Here is a 14,302-nt window from a genome sequence, read left to right on the forward strand (position 1 = left end):
TCTAAAGACCCTGCCCTAAGCACTAGCGCTGCTTGTCTGAAGTACCGCAATACTTTGGCACCTTCAATTACTTACCTGCATTGGACTGAGTGGTCCCAATACTCCTGCATTGCAGGAATTGCCAGCAATAACATAATTACTCGAACCGAAGTGCACCAGCGCTTCAACATGTGCTGACTGCAGGCAAGTTTGGAATGCGTCTACATAACTCAGAAACCTGTCGGTGTTCCTGGATTCTGCACTTGCTGCTGCTCTTGCTAAGCACGTGTTATTTGATGACTGTAATTAAGGTAGAACTAACCGGCCAATTTAGCTCGATGGTAGTACTAACTCAATATAAATATAAAGAAAATAACACAAGTCTTTGGAGCACAATTGACATGGTAAACAAACAAGGTGCCACGTCTGACGCGATGAAGTTGTCACACACAGTTTGAGAGTAAAGTCATCTGGATATACGCGCTGTCATTAAATAAACACTCAATGACTACATTAGAGACAGCAGGCGAGATAACCATAGGTGGTGTATTTACCTAAAGTATCTATGTAAAACTGTTTTCATTAGCTCATATTTAATGGAAAAAGCCCCAGTGTTTCGGTCTCCTTTCCCTCCCTCCCTCTCCCTTTGTCTCCGTCCCACTATCTCCCTCTGTCACCCTCTTCACCTCACCCTGCGTGTGTTAGCCCGGGCTGAGACAGCCCCCTGGCGCACACAGCCCCACCCGAGCACTTCACAGGTCTTTAGAAAGATCATTTGTATATTAATGAGGCCTTGCTGTATTTAACCTCTTCTTAGGCCCCTGCAGCTCCACTCGGACTATCATTGGAATCACCCGGCGGCCGTCCCCCACAGAGCAGCAGAGTCTCTTAGACTCGCGCTGCAGCAACCAGCAGTTTTTGAAGACACAATTACATTTTTAAAAAAATACACGGGTACGATATCTGGAAGGTCGGCAGGCCACCAGGGAAGGCTTTCCGGGCCGTACTATGAGTACCCGTGGTCTAGAGACATAGGATAAGTAGTGGAGTATTGTGTCTGAAGTTGCAGTATTAGGGGTACGTTTGAGGACCTTGCACTGTGGAGCTTACAGGCCTACCTGAAGGTGGAGCTTTTGGTTTTCTTTAGATGGTCAAAAAGTGGTTGTTCGGTGGTCATTGGCCTTGATCTGATTTCTGAACATTTTGTCCCTCATGAAGAGGTTGTCTTCAAAAGTGGTTACTGCTTTTTGGTGTTTTCTTCCTTTGTAATGATAGTTAAGTTAGATGAAGTTGGTGTGCTCTCTTAAAACAGCCTAACTGAGAGCATTACAGAAAGTTTTTTTGTATTTTTGGCTATACCTTGGTAAAGGTAGAAAACTAGTCCTATATGATACTATAATGGCTGTTAGCGACTTGGAAATGCTGAAAAATTAACTTGGATTATATCTAGCTTTTATTTGTTTATAACTGATGATGTAGAGAAAACAATTATATTTCATAATTATACATGCACTTGTGGGTATTATTTTCTATCTTATTTGTTGTAATTTAAATGGTGTTTCTTTTTTTTTATTCCATCAGACTTTGAATAATCCACCTGAGGATGCACCAAGGAAACCTGGTGTTTTTCCCAAAACTGTAAAAAATAAGCCTATTCCTGTACTGAACACGAATGACACTGCTGCAACTGGTACGTATCAATCTGGATATTTGGAAAGTCTATACGCCAGTCTATTAAGCATAGATACTGCCCGGCTCGTAAATGCTTTGTTGCTATGTTTGACTGGATGTCCCACCCCAAATAATCCAATGTCTTACAGTTAGTGTTGGATTTTGTGTGTGTATGTATGTATGTATGTATGTATGTATGTATGTATGTATACATTTTAATTGGAAAAACGACAGCACTGGGCAAAAGTGCTACATATTTATCTGTGCAGCAATTGTATCATAGATGTCTAAACATAAATATACTTCACCCATATATATTACAAAAATATATATTTTGTATTTCTTTTTTTATCTCAAGGTTTATAGTTGTTATCAAATTATATTAAAAAGAGGCACATACATACAATATTGGAGTTCTATGTTTGGAAAAACCTTCCCAAATCTTTTTCCATATGAATATAACCACACAAAGAAATTAACAAGAATGCCATCTGTTTGTAAAGTGATATGAAATAGTATTTACAAAAATGAAACTAATTGTAACTTCCAGATATTCAAAGGAAACACTGGTTATAAGACATGGTTGTCACCAACACGTTCGGTGTTTAACCTTTCTCAGGGTGTTCCTACCAGTGGCATACTAAAACAGAAAAAGAATCAACTTAGACATATATCCATGATAAAAAAGCAAATAACACTAGCTAAATAAACATATCTAACATTAGATTACATTCCCCCCCCCCTACATAACTCAGGTTTTTAAAATTACAAATTCAACAGTAAGGCCATTCCACTGCACTCTCACTTAAGTGTACTAACATATCCATTACATGCTCAAACATCACATTCTTCCAATCATGCTTTTATAAAGTGTTTTCCTACTGTGCACTTACCTAGGCCTCTACGTGTAAATTTAATTCCTGAATTAATGTCTGTAGGGCGCCTTATAATCTATTGATGAACAGATTTTACTGTGTGAGTACCTAAAGAATAATTAAACTGGACAGTTTTGATTAACTTACCAAAAAAGTTTTAAGCTTTAATTTATTTTCTTATATCATTCTTTCATTTGTTATATTCAGAACATTCCAAATATGGAATGACTCACCATCTAGGAATTACTGAAAATGATACTGTCAAAAGAATAAATTCATCGTAATCCCCCTAAAAACTATAATTACTCTTAACGCTAGTGTTGTAGATAACACATGTTCTGCATCAATGCTTACCTAGATCATATATATAAGATGGAATTTCAGATGTTCATGTATTCCGGCAACGGTGCCGTATTTACCTTGATTTGACTTGATGGAGTGGCTGTAACAATATTATGGGAGTGAATTTACTAATAATTCTAATTGCAGAAAGTGCTCTAAACAGAGGGATAAAAATTCCAACATGTGGATGGACTAACATGAAGTGCTTACCTCCTAGTTATATCCTAAATTTCTTATAATATGTCAAGGTATCTCCCAATATATCTTTGGTACTTTGAATACTCTCAAGAGGCAAATACTAAGAACCAACTTGATGTATATGATGCAAATTTGATCAAGTACACAGCACGATGAAGCCTGTTAAGGAGAAGGTGAAACTGGGAGTTATAAACACCACTTTGCTTGATAAATGTCTAAGCTAGCTACAAATACAAACTGCCAAAGCCAAATAAATTGATCTCATATGGACGTGTCCTAATAATGGACTATGAATTACACCGGAGCCAAATGAATTTCGAGCCATATGTGTATATTAATTTTGAAGCGCATCTATATGATGCAGAATAATAATAAGCTTGTAGTCACCCCCTCATATATGAAAGAAATAACACTCCCAATATGTAAATGTATTTATATGCATTTAAACCCCTTTGCTGAGGCATCTGTGCGCTCAATAAATTCGGATAACATAACATAAGCGATGCGGAGTGCCACTAAGATGGCGGTATAACTCTCAATATACGGAAAATTCCTCACTCGAATTGATCAATATGTAAACTTTGCCTACAAATTGGCAATATTCCGCCTCAAAAGTAATGCCAGTGTATACATATTCGACTAAAATGCGCATATATATGGTGCAAACTGCTTACAAACTGATATGTGCACCAATTAAAAGGCATATTAGTGTTCCGGTGTGTCGATAGATAAAAGACCAACCCTTCTTTTCTAAAGAAGACAACGTGCTCAAGCCAAGCACTGTCTAAAAGAAGTATGTGTAGAGTTTTAACAGAAAAGCATCCTAATAACATTTTAAAGGGCAGCATTAAGGCCAAAATGGTATCAAGGAACAAATTCCGAACTCCCTTTTATTTTACTCAAAGATGGCAATCTATATTAGACCACGGAGTCGATAGAGAGGTAACTCACCTGTGTCTGACATAACGTCGAACTACGCCTCACCTAATCAAAAATGAAATGGGATCCCAAATGATCCTCGATTGTTTCTAAAAAGATATGCCCATTGTTATGCGACGACGTTACGCGATGACATCATCAAAGTGAGTTGCTTGTCGGCCAAAATGTAAGTAAACATTGCGCCCATCTTGGTAATGCAATATATAGTTTATGTCCAAATTTCTAATAACATAAGACTCGTTACTGAGCTTATGTACGCCAAATATGCGACAAGCAAGGTAATCTCTATTGAGATCTATAAAGATAGATTACGAGGCTATATGAGTCCAGAAACGATTTTCAATCCTATCAGGTCCATTGTCATTATGAAGTGTATACATACATATCTATATCTATCTATATATATATATATATATATATATATATATGTATGTAAAACGATATATACATACACATATGTATATATAACATTAAGATAAATTAAATTATATGGGGTTAAAAGTAGTGCGTACATATTTACTTTTAAAGTAAAGAATTAGAGATGCAAAGGCATGCAATGTAAAGGTACTCCCGATGTAATGACGTGATGTTGAGGCTCTCCTGATTCGAAAGCCACAATGTAATGATTTGTAATGTAATGGTCTCCGATGTAATAACTGACATTCAGTTTGGGTGACTCCCGCTTATGCGGTTCCAGTTCTGTGAAATCCGGTACACTGGGTTGGGAAACAAAGTTTTTCGAAGGCACCTTCTGCCACCCAGGAGGACCTGGAATCTCAAGATTTCTCTTGGAGTTTGGGAATAATGAACAGTCTTACTTTAGCCTAATGACCCAGTCATTCTCTATCGCTGAAAGTCGAGAAGCCCGCAATTAAAAAAGACTGCCCCCAAAATTCCTTTGTGTTGATCCAACTAGAGCCTTTTAAGGAAAAGCCAAATCCTCCTGCTTAGTGGTTACTTTGCTCATACGAATATGCTCCACCATAAGACTAGAAGAGCATGTGTATCTAGAACTAATGTTAAAATAAATTTTGTTTCCTTCCTTACCAGTGGTGGCAAGCAAACTGTAGGAAACTGGCTCTTCATGTGATATATCTATAACCTGATATACCGTGTAAAGTGTCCAGAGGTTCCCTTGCTAGTAGACAGAGGCGTGCTATGCAATCCCAAAGTGTACCTTTAGGGGGTAGTGTGGTGGAGCAGCCTTAAGCTTACCACAGAGGATACTAGACATTTGCAAATACACACAATGATTAATAAATAACTCACACAACTTAAGAAGGAGATCCACACCGGTTTATAAAACTAGAAAGTATCTTTACATATGTTTAAACATCGTAGAAAAATCGTTCGAGTAAGTTCGTTTTTAAATATAAATTCTTTTCAAAAGTGGACACTGCAATTTCGGAGTTCTGCAATGTTATCCTATAGAAGGATGAACAGGTTCTGCATACAGGTACCGTGCATTGACTTACAAGACCAATCTCCAGGAGTTAAGGAGAGTGGTAGGCAAGGTCCAAGGCAACACCAGCAGTACACCACCAGCGGCACAAAGGCGGTCGGGTGCAGGGTGCAAATCAGCATCTGGAGCCCAATGTATTTCAATCAAGATTGGTCACTACAATAAGAGGATGAAAGCTCTGGCCAGGAGGTAGGTCGGGCTGAAGCAGCAAATATGCATAGGCCTTGCGATGTTCGTGGATGCGCGGGGACTCCTTTGGTCCTCTTCTCCACGGGGGGAATGAAGCAGAGGTCTCCTTAGGCGTCAGGTTTTTCCTTACCGGAACAATTGCGGTTGAGGGAACCTGCGTACAGATGCTTCAGGCTACGTTTGGGAATGCAGGAGGGGTGAAACCACAATGGTCTCGACCTCTAGAAGGCTGGGGGGCCTTATTTACACTGGGGCCCTCTTCAACTCAGGCTGGAGGCACGTGTGCAGTGGTTGCTTCGGGTGTAGGATTTCGCGGTTCTGGAGGCCTCAGGCCTCTTTTGGAGTTTCTTCAGGACACGTCTGCTGTTCATGGGAGACCTTGAGTTTTTTCGAAGGCAGGCAGTCCTCCCAAGTTTCTGGAGTCAACAGCTGCAGGACAAGTCGACCTTTGCCTAGTTTCGACGAGGGGCGCAGCCAGACCGGCAGGGATGATAACTGGTCGGCTGCTTCTTCTCTCCTCTCTGCCTTTGTGGCTCTCCAGTGGCCTCCCTCTTCTTAGGTCATCAGGATCTGCATCTCTGGTGCCAGGGGCTCACCAAAATAGTGAATTTAGCAGAGTGTAGGGTAATAGCCATTGTGACCTTTGCAGTCACTGCGCCCCCTATATGACCACTTCCTCTGGGAAGTGGGTATAACCCTGTCCCAGAATCTCTAAGTAAGCCATCACAAAGATGGTGTGGTACTAGCCTGGAGGTGGCACGCCTATCTGACTAGCTAATTTTCCCACATATTTAGGTGCCAAGGGGCTCTGAACAAGGGGGCTTCCTCTCCCGCTCGCCGGCCCAGGGAGGCCTGTGGGCATTCTGTGGGAGGGGGGTGTTACACCCTCTTCCCGTACATGCTTTTCTTTTGGCTCTCCTGAGAGAAAAGGCTCTCACCCTATTAGGTCAGAACAGCATCTCAGGTGTTATGCTGGAAGACACTAGTCAGCAAGGACACCAGTGGCTGGTAGGTTTTCGTAGGGCACCTCTAAGGTGCCCTGTGGATGCATGTATTGGTAAATCCAATACTGGCATCAGTGTGTGTTTTATTAATACGATTTGTTTTATGCCAAACAACTCTATTTTCAGGGAAGCCATCATGTCGCTGGGGAAATTGTTTTCACTAGTGTCCAGCACATGTTTTAAGATGGCTTCCCTGGTTTCTTGTACTGGTAGTAATCGGACTGACCAGTATAAGGGCATATCTGCTCATGCAGGTATGCCCTCACATGTATTATTCAGCACCCTACCTTAGGGCTGTCAGGCCTGTTGCAGGGGTGACTTATAAATATTACATGCAGTGCTAGGGACATGGCACACAGTGATATGTGACATGTCATGTTTTCACTTTTGTCTGCACCTAGACATGCAGCTTACAATGGAAATCTTGCATGTGCTTGGTGATGGGTCCCTTAGGGTGGCACAATTTGCTTCAGCCATTAGAGGCCCCCTTAAGTACCTTCTATATTACGTTTGCCCCTATGTACCAGGGTACCATTTACTAGGGACTGCCAGAGGGCGCTAAAGGTTTTGCTACATGGGGTAACAATTGTACAGGTTTGGGAAAGCAATCTGGTTCTGGGGACCTGGTTAGCAGCAACCTAGTTTTTTTTTTGTCGAAATCACATCATTTACCAGGCAAAAAGTGGGGGTGACCATGTCAACAAGCATTTCCAATGCAATGGTCTTGGCATTATTAAAGGTAGAGCTATTGGCATTGCTCATGACTTTTTTTATTTTTTTAAAATCATAAATAAATGGCATTGTCATTTACATTGCCAATAGCGTAATCGTTAAATAAATAGCATTGTCAATTACAATGCCAATAGCTTAATCGCTTGCAAATGCATGACCTATTGCATTTACACCCACAGAGCCAAACACACAAAGCCACCCACACACACACATACAGAGCCACCCACACAGAGCCATTCACATAGAGCTAACCCACACACACAGAGCCACCTACACAGTCACCCTCACACAGACAGAGCCACCCATACATAGAGCCACCTACAAAAAAAGCTATCCACACAGAGCGACACACACAGAGCCACCCACACACAGAGCCACCCACACACAGAGCCACCCACACACAGAGCCACCCACACACAGAGCCACCCACACACAGAGCCACCCACACACAGAGCCACCCACACACAGAGCCACCCACACACAGAGCCACCCACACACAGAGCCACCCACACACACACAGAGCCACTCACACACACACAGAGCCACCCACACACACACATAGACACACACACACACACACACACACACACAGCCACCCACACACACACACAGAGCCACCCACACACACACAGAGCCACCCACACACACACACACAGAGCCACCCACACACACACACAGAGCCACCCACACACACACAGAGCCACCCACACACACACACACAGAGCCACCCACACACACACACACACACAGAGCCACCCACACACACACACAGAGCCACCCACACACACACACACAGAGCCACCCACACATAGAGTCTCACCTATAACTGAGTCTGCTTCTTAGAAAGCGGGGAAGAGGCGACCCTTTGATACCGACTCCAGCAGTTGGTGTCCGTAAGGGGCAGATCCCACATTCCTTTCCATGCACTCACACTTCTAACTGCTCCTAAATGTCTGTGGAGGGCATGCCTGGTGGAGGGATGTAGAGGGAAAATGTTGCCTTCCTGGTGGCATTGGCGCCTTTCTGAAATGGATTCCTAGTGGTTCCCAGACACTTAACAGCTGCTGACCTATTCACTTGTCTACAGTCTGCAAATATGCGCTCCCTCCTTGCTGAGACAGAAACTGCAACATTTGGGGACAGACACTGTTGCTGAGGGACTGGTGCCAGCGTAGGGAGACAGGCAGACTCTTACTGGTGTAAGGACGGACATGGTGTTGGGGCAGACCTCAGTGGTGTGGATGGGCACTGGTGCTGCGAGGCATACACAAGTGTAGGTGGCGACGGATGTATGGGAGGGACATGTATGGGGATAGACACTGGTATGAGGGACGGATACTGGGGGAGGGGTGGACACTAAGCGACAGACACTGGTGAAGTGGAACAGACACTAGCGACAGGAGCCAGACACAAGTGTAGGTGGCGACAGATGTATGGCGAGGGACATGTATGGGGATAGTACTGGTATGAGGGACAGATACTGGTGTTAGGGCAGATATTGGGGAAGGGTGGACACTAAGCGACAGACACTGGTGAAGGGGAACAGACAGTGGTTAAAGGGAACAGACAGTGGTTAAAGGGAACAGACAGTGGTTAAAGGGAACAGACGCTGGTGAAGGGGAACAGACGCTGGTGAAGGGGAACAGACGCTGGTGAAGGGGAACAGACGCTGGTGAAGGGGAACAGACGCTGGTGAAGGGGAACAGACGCTGGTGAAGGGGAACAGACGCTGGTGAAGGGGAACAGACGCTGGTGAAGGGGAACAGACGCTGGTGAAGGGGAACAGACGCTGGTGAAGGGGAACAGACTCTGGTGAAGGGGAACAGACTCTGGTGAAGGGGAACAGACGCTGGTGAAGGGGAACAGACGCTGGTGAAGGGGAACAGACGCTGGTGAAGGGGAACAGACGCTGGTGAAGGGGAACAGACGCTGGTGAAGGGGAGCAGACGCTGGTGAAGGGGAGCAGACACTGGTGAAGGGGAGCAGACGCTGGTGAAGGGGAGCAGACGCTGGTAAAGGGGAGCAGACGCTGGTAAAGGGGAGCAGACGCTGGTGAAGGGGAGCAGACGCTGGTGAAGGGGAGCAGACGCTGGTGAAGGGGAACAGTCAGTGCTGCGCGGTAGATATTTTATTGAGGAAGCGGAGGGAGACCGCTTGCTGAGGCGTAGAGGAGAAATAATAGATCTGGACCACCGAGAACATAATATGAATCTAGAGGGGCGACCCTGATCGGGCGTGTCAGCCTCCGCGCCGTGAGGGCTGCTGTGCGGCTCTACAGGAACCCGGCTGGAGCAGGATCGTAGCAAGCACTCGGTGCATTTGGGAGATTGCCCGGAATGTGTTTCACTAACTAACATTTACAAGGAGCGTCATCATATCATATTGACATTGACGGAAAATCCTCTATGCCCACGTGAGGCTTCCACCCCTATGGAAAGAACTATATAAAAAAAATTGTAAGGTACATAAAAAAAATTACGTTGACCATTTCCTTTGAGCATACGTGCATGAAGCCTCACATCCACGCATCATCACAGTTGGTTGTTTTGGACGTGCATGCTAGCGTAGCGCATCAGAAGCCACGCTGCATGTGTAAGTATTTAAGCTGCTTTGCATACGCTTACCTTCTCCCCACCCCCACTGTCCGCACTTTATTATGGAGAACACCAGAGTGTATTCACACAATGTGGTCTTCTGAGTGATTAAAATACTTCATGTACGAAAAAGACTAGGTAAAAGACAGAGGGGTGCGGAACGCAAAACAAAGATACTTGGAAGATGCGCAGAAAGACTAGAGAAACAGAAAAAAAGCCAAGCTGAGCCAGGGGAGGGTGGGGCCCGGAGATGGGACAGAGACAAGGACAGGGGAGAGACCGATAAAGAACCATAAAACAAGCTATAGGGCCAGGAGTAAGGAGACATGCAGGATACATGGATAACAAGATAGTGTGTGGAGGTAGGGATGAAGCGAGAGACCTCGGAGAGAGAAAGACAGGCAGAGACAGAGACGGACCAAGAAGGAAGAGGTAGAAACAGAGAGTCTGGAGATTGAATCAAAGACAGCTAGAGATTAGAGAGGGTTAGACAGAAGATATATAAGATGATGCAAAGAAAGAGAGATATGTTTTGCACTTTACCGTTGATGTAAATAAATATCTTCAAAAATCGAAAAGTGTATTATTCCCTTATTATTAAACCCTACCAGGCATACAGAGATCGACTTCAGCACAATCACAGAAACTTAAACTACTTTTAGATGTGCAAGTGCGTGGGGCAGGTGAGTTGGTGTTCGGTCCCGCTACGAGAACAGGTTCTGTGCGTGAGTGCGCAGTCACTTACCGGCTTTGCAGGGATCTTTGTAGTCTATTGTCTCTGCCATCTCCTCGTCGGCGGCATCGAACGAGTAGTCGAAATCAAGTCCATGGCAGGAGGAGAGCTTCCAGCAGAGAGTCAAGCCTGCCAGGGACAGGGTGGTCCAGGCAAGCATTCTCAGCAGAGGGGCTGCGGGGAGGCGTGCGGGACTGAGACTGAGCTGGGACACTGAGGGGCATTGGGGCAGCGGTGAGGCGTGCGGGACTGAGGCTGAGCCGGGACACAGAGGGGTGAGCGCGGGTCCAAGGCAGTGGCTCCTTCCGAAGATGAAGCGGGGAAAGTGTGAACCGGACCCTGGCGAGGGAACTATGAACAGTGCTGGGCTGAGGCAGGGATACTGTGATTTGCGCGGGGTGCAGGATGGGTACTATTAGGTCATTTAGGTGTGTGGAGTGAACGCTGCAGGGCAGGGAATGCTTGCTGTGAGGTGTGCAGGTCTGGGGCAGTGGTTTCCTCTAGGGCTGAACTGGGGGGCTGTGATTCGTGCGAGGTGCGGGTAGGGGTCTCTTACAAGGCTGAACCACTAGGCGCACAGAGAGATGTGTAGGGTTGGGGGGACTCCCTCTCAGTCTGGGGTGCTGTGTGGAATGGTGAGGACGGGTCTCCCTCTGAGGCAGAGTCTGGATTTACGAGGGGCTGGGACTGGGGCAGGGACTCGTGGGAGGTTGGAAGCAGAGGACTCGGATGCCTAGCCGGTCGTGCTGTGAGATGTGCTGGGCTGAGCGGCGGCATTCCTCTGAGTCTGGTGCGAGCAGATCTGCAGTGACAGCAGCTCCGTCTAAGGCTGGGCGAGGAGTTTCCTACTGTCCCTGGGGCAGGTCCTCTCCTGACCAGCTATTTCTTCTCGGCTGTCAAGTCTTGGCTTGGATAGCCCCGGGGTCTTCTGCACTTCCTGTAAGCTAACCGAATCATCGGTATCATCCAGACTCTGCCCCAAGGGATGATGGGTGGAAGGCTGTCCAGGCTCGTGTTACAGAGCACCCTGTCTGTGCTCAAGGAGGACGGGCCGCACCGGGCCCAGAGAACAGCCGGCAGGCAGGAAAAACAAGATATATATATATATATAAAATAAAGCATCTGCACGAAACAGCGACAGGGGCTCTCGAGGCCTAATAAGTGCCAGGAATATCACTGCATGCTTCCAACAAGCCGTGAGCGTGAACGCTCCCGAACGTCCGGTTTCGGGATGTGCACGTTCAAGGCTGACGTGGGGCGGGACTTCCGTTTTTGCGAGAAGCTCGCGCCCACGGAGTGGATGGCCGGCCCAGAGGACCGTGGCAACAGAAGTGAGGAGTGGCGACTGAGGCAGCTGATGCGGTAAGTGGGGCTTGGGGCGCTTGGCACGTGTGTGTGTGTGTGTGTGTGTCTGCGCGTGTGTGAGTGTTTGTGTTTGTCTGCGTGTGTGTGTGTGTGTGTCTGTTTGCTCGGCCGGCCTGCGTAAGCGCGTCCACAGAGCCTGGTCCGCTCGTGCACCTCTCTATCTCCCTTGAGGAGCAACTCTGTGACAATAGGTCTCGCCGAGACCTAAAAAGGGGCACTTTCCTACACAACCGGTACCAAATTCACCAGTCCCACTTAGCAGCCTTGTGTCCTCTGAGCTGCCATGTAACAAGGATGCAAAAAGAACAATTGATGGACAGAAAGCAGAACAATGTCATACATTCACCCCAGTCCAGAGATCTGGGCCTAAATCCATTGTTTTTTTGCTCACCATGCCATTCCAGTTTGGATCCAGCCATATGCAAATCAGTCTTGACCCTGGGCCCATGGGAATAGTCCAGCCCGAACTGCCAGGCCAGGTCCTCCCTGGACTGGAAACAAGCATCCTAGGACCAGTTTCGCGCTGTCAGCCCTCATCAGCCAGGATAGTTGGACTCCAGTGGCATGGAGAGCACTGGACCCACTTCTGGGCATACCCGTGTGGCAAATATTTGATTTACCGTCTTAATTTCTATGCAGGTAAGTACTTAAACAAAAATAACTCAATCGGAAAGAAAGAGGCAGAGTCCGTGGTGTTAGAGTTCTTAGGGGTTTTATTCCTTAAAAAGGAATGGGTCAGGTACTGGATATCGGGTTCCTGCCACCACTGGGGTGCAGGAAGGGATAGAGCATACTTTATTGACATTACATTACTTTTATACTTAATATACACAATAGAAGTCAATGCAGAAGGCGTAACAGCTGAGAGAGACAAGATAAGGATACACACGTGTTGGCAATACGTAATCAGAAGGCGTGAACTAAGGCGTGCACAGAGGTGTGTTCTAGAAACGTCACATGTAAGTGTCAGAAGTGGGTGGCTCTATGACAGAATAGTGCAGAGTCAGCAGGAATCGGTAGCTAGGATGCGCGCGCAGCTGCATGACGTGTGATTGACGTAAAGTTGGAGGGTGCAGGGGACTTGACATTTACACTAGAGGAAAGAGACAGAAGTCTGGCATGTCAGATCAACTCGTTCCTATATCATATCTGGTATCTGATGTTTGGGAACCATATTATCTAGAAGGAAAAGGTCTCTCGGACAGAGGCTATTCTATACTGACTGTGAGTGCGTGTATAAGCGTCTAGGTGTCTGCATGAGATGCGAGGGGGCATGGGCCTACCATGGTAACAGAGACTATGAATTACTTGGACGGAGACAGTGAGGCCGGGCCCTTTGCTCTGCAGCTGGAAGGATGTTTACTTAAACTAGTAGGCAGGAATGTATTTTTGAGGAGCGGAACAGATAATTCGAAGGTTGAATACAGTCTTGACAGGCAACAGGCTGAGCTAAGCGCCGTGAGCCGCGCAGGGAGTAAGGCAGAGGTCACGGGTACAGAGGCCGGCCCAGGCTGAGGCCTTTCAGAATCTGAAGGCAGGAAAAGGCTCGATGGCAGAATTCAGGGCCTACTTCGCCTAGGCTGGAAAAACGTGTAAAGTACACCACAAAAAGACGTTGGCAAGGCATACTTAGAAACGGAATATTCAACCCGTTCAGGGCGGGTCTGAAAGAGGACATGTTAACGTTGGACGCAAATGTGTTTGCGTCTTCATAGCTGGCACAGGAGGGAAGTTACATGCACTTTAAGTTCGTACATGGAGACGGTGGGGTACACGTTAGGGAACATTTCTTGACCATAAAATTTATATTTCCTCATTCCCTCCTTGTTCCCTACGGACCCTTCATGATATATCGATCCTCATGAACCGATCAGTCTGTTCACGTAACATCATTTGTTCTTCTTTCTTTTCGCGTTTTGCATGAGAACTGGAATGCGGAATACATGACGTGGCGCACAGACCGCAAATCGCTGGCCCACATTGTAGACATAGGCAACAACTGAATACTATGAGAAGACCAATGCCTAGGAAGGATAGAATCTTCCATCCCCAAGCAGTCAACGTTGTCCAGAACCAACCGGACCAAGTCCAGGTGCCTGGATTCTGATGTATCAAACTTGCAATTTTATGAAGACGTGTGATAGCTTTATATACAGTTGGCGCGTTTTCTGGAATGAAAACACAGCAACTTGACCCGATGACCTTACAAGCTCCGCCTC

The 14,302-nt window shown here is 46.1% G+C and overlaps 1 protein-coding gene across 2 annotated transcripts in view; it reads left to right on the forward strand.

The window, feature by feature from the left end:
- The window catches only part of LOC147667216 (la-related protein 7-like), a 211,620-nt gene that overhangs the window by 51,688 nt on the left and 145,630 nt on the right, over positions 1-14,302 (forward strand). For both annotated transcript variants that reach the window (XM_086948842.1, XM_086948843.1), the window contains exon 6: positions 1,561-1,669. In XM_086948842.1, coding sequence (XP_086804968.1) covers positions 1,561-1,669 — 109 coding nt within the window. The remainder of the gene's footprint in view (positions 1-1,560; positions 1,670-14,302) is intronic.

Source organism: Lissotriton vulgaris, unplaced genomic scaffold, assembly GCF_964263255.1.
Source record: "Lissotriton vulgaris unplaced genomic scaffold, aLisVul1.2 SCAFFOLD_1138, whole genome shotgun sequence".
NCBI classification, from domain to species: Eukaryota; Metazoa; Chordata; class Amphibia; order Caudata; family Salamandridae; genus Lissotriton; species Lissotriton vulgaris.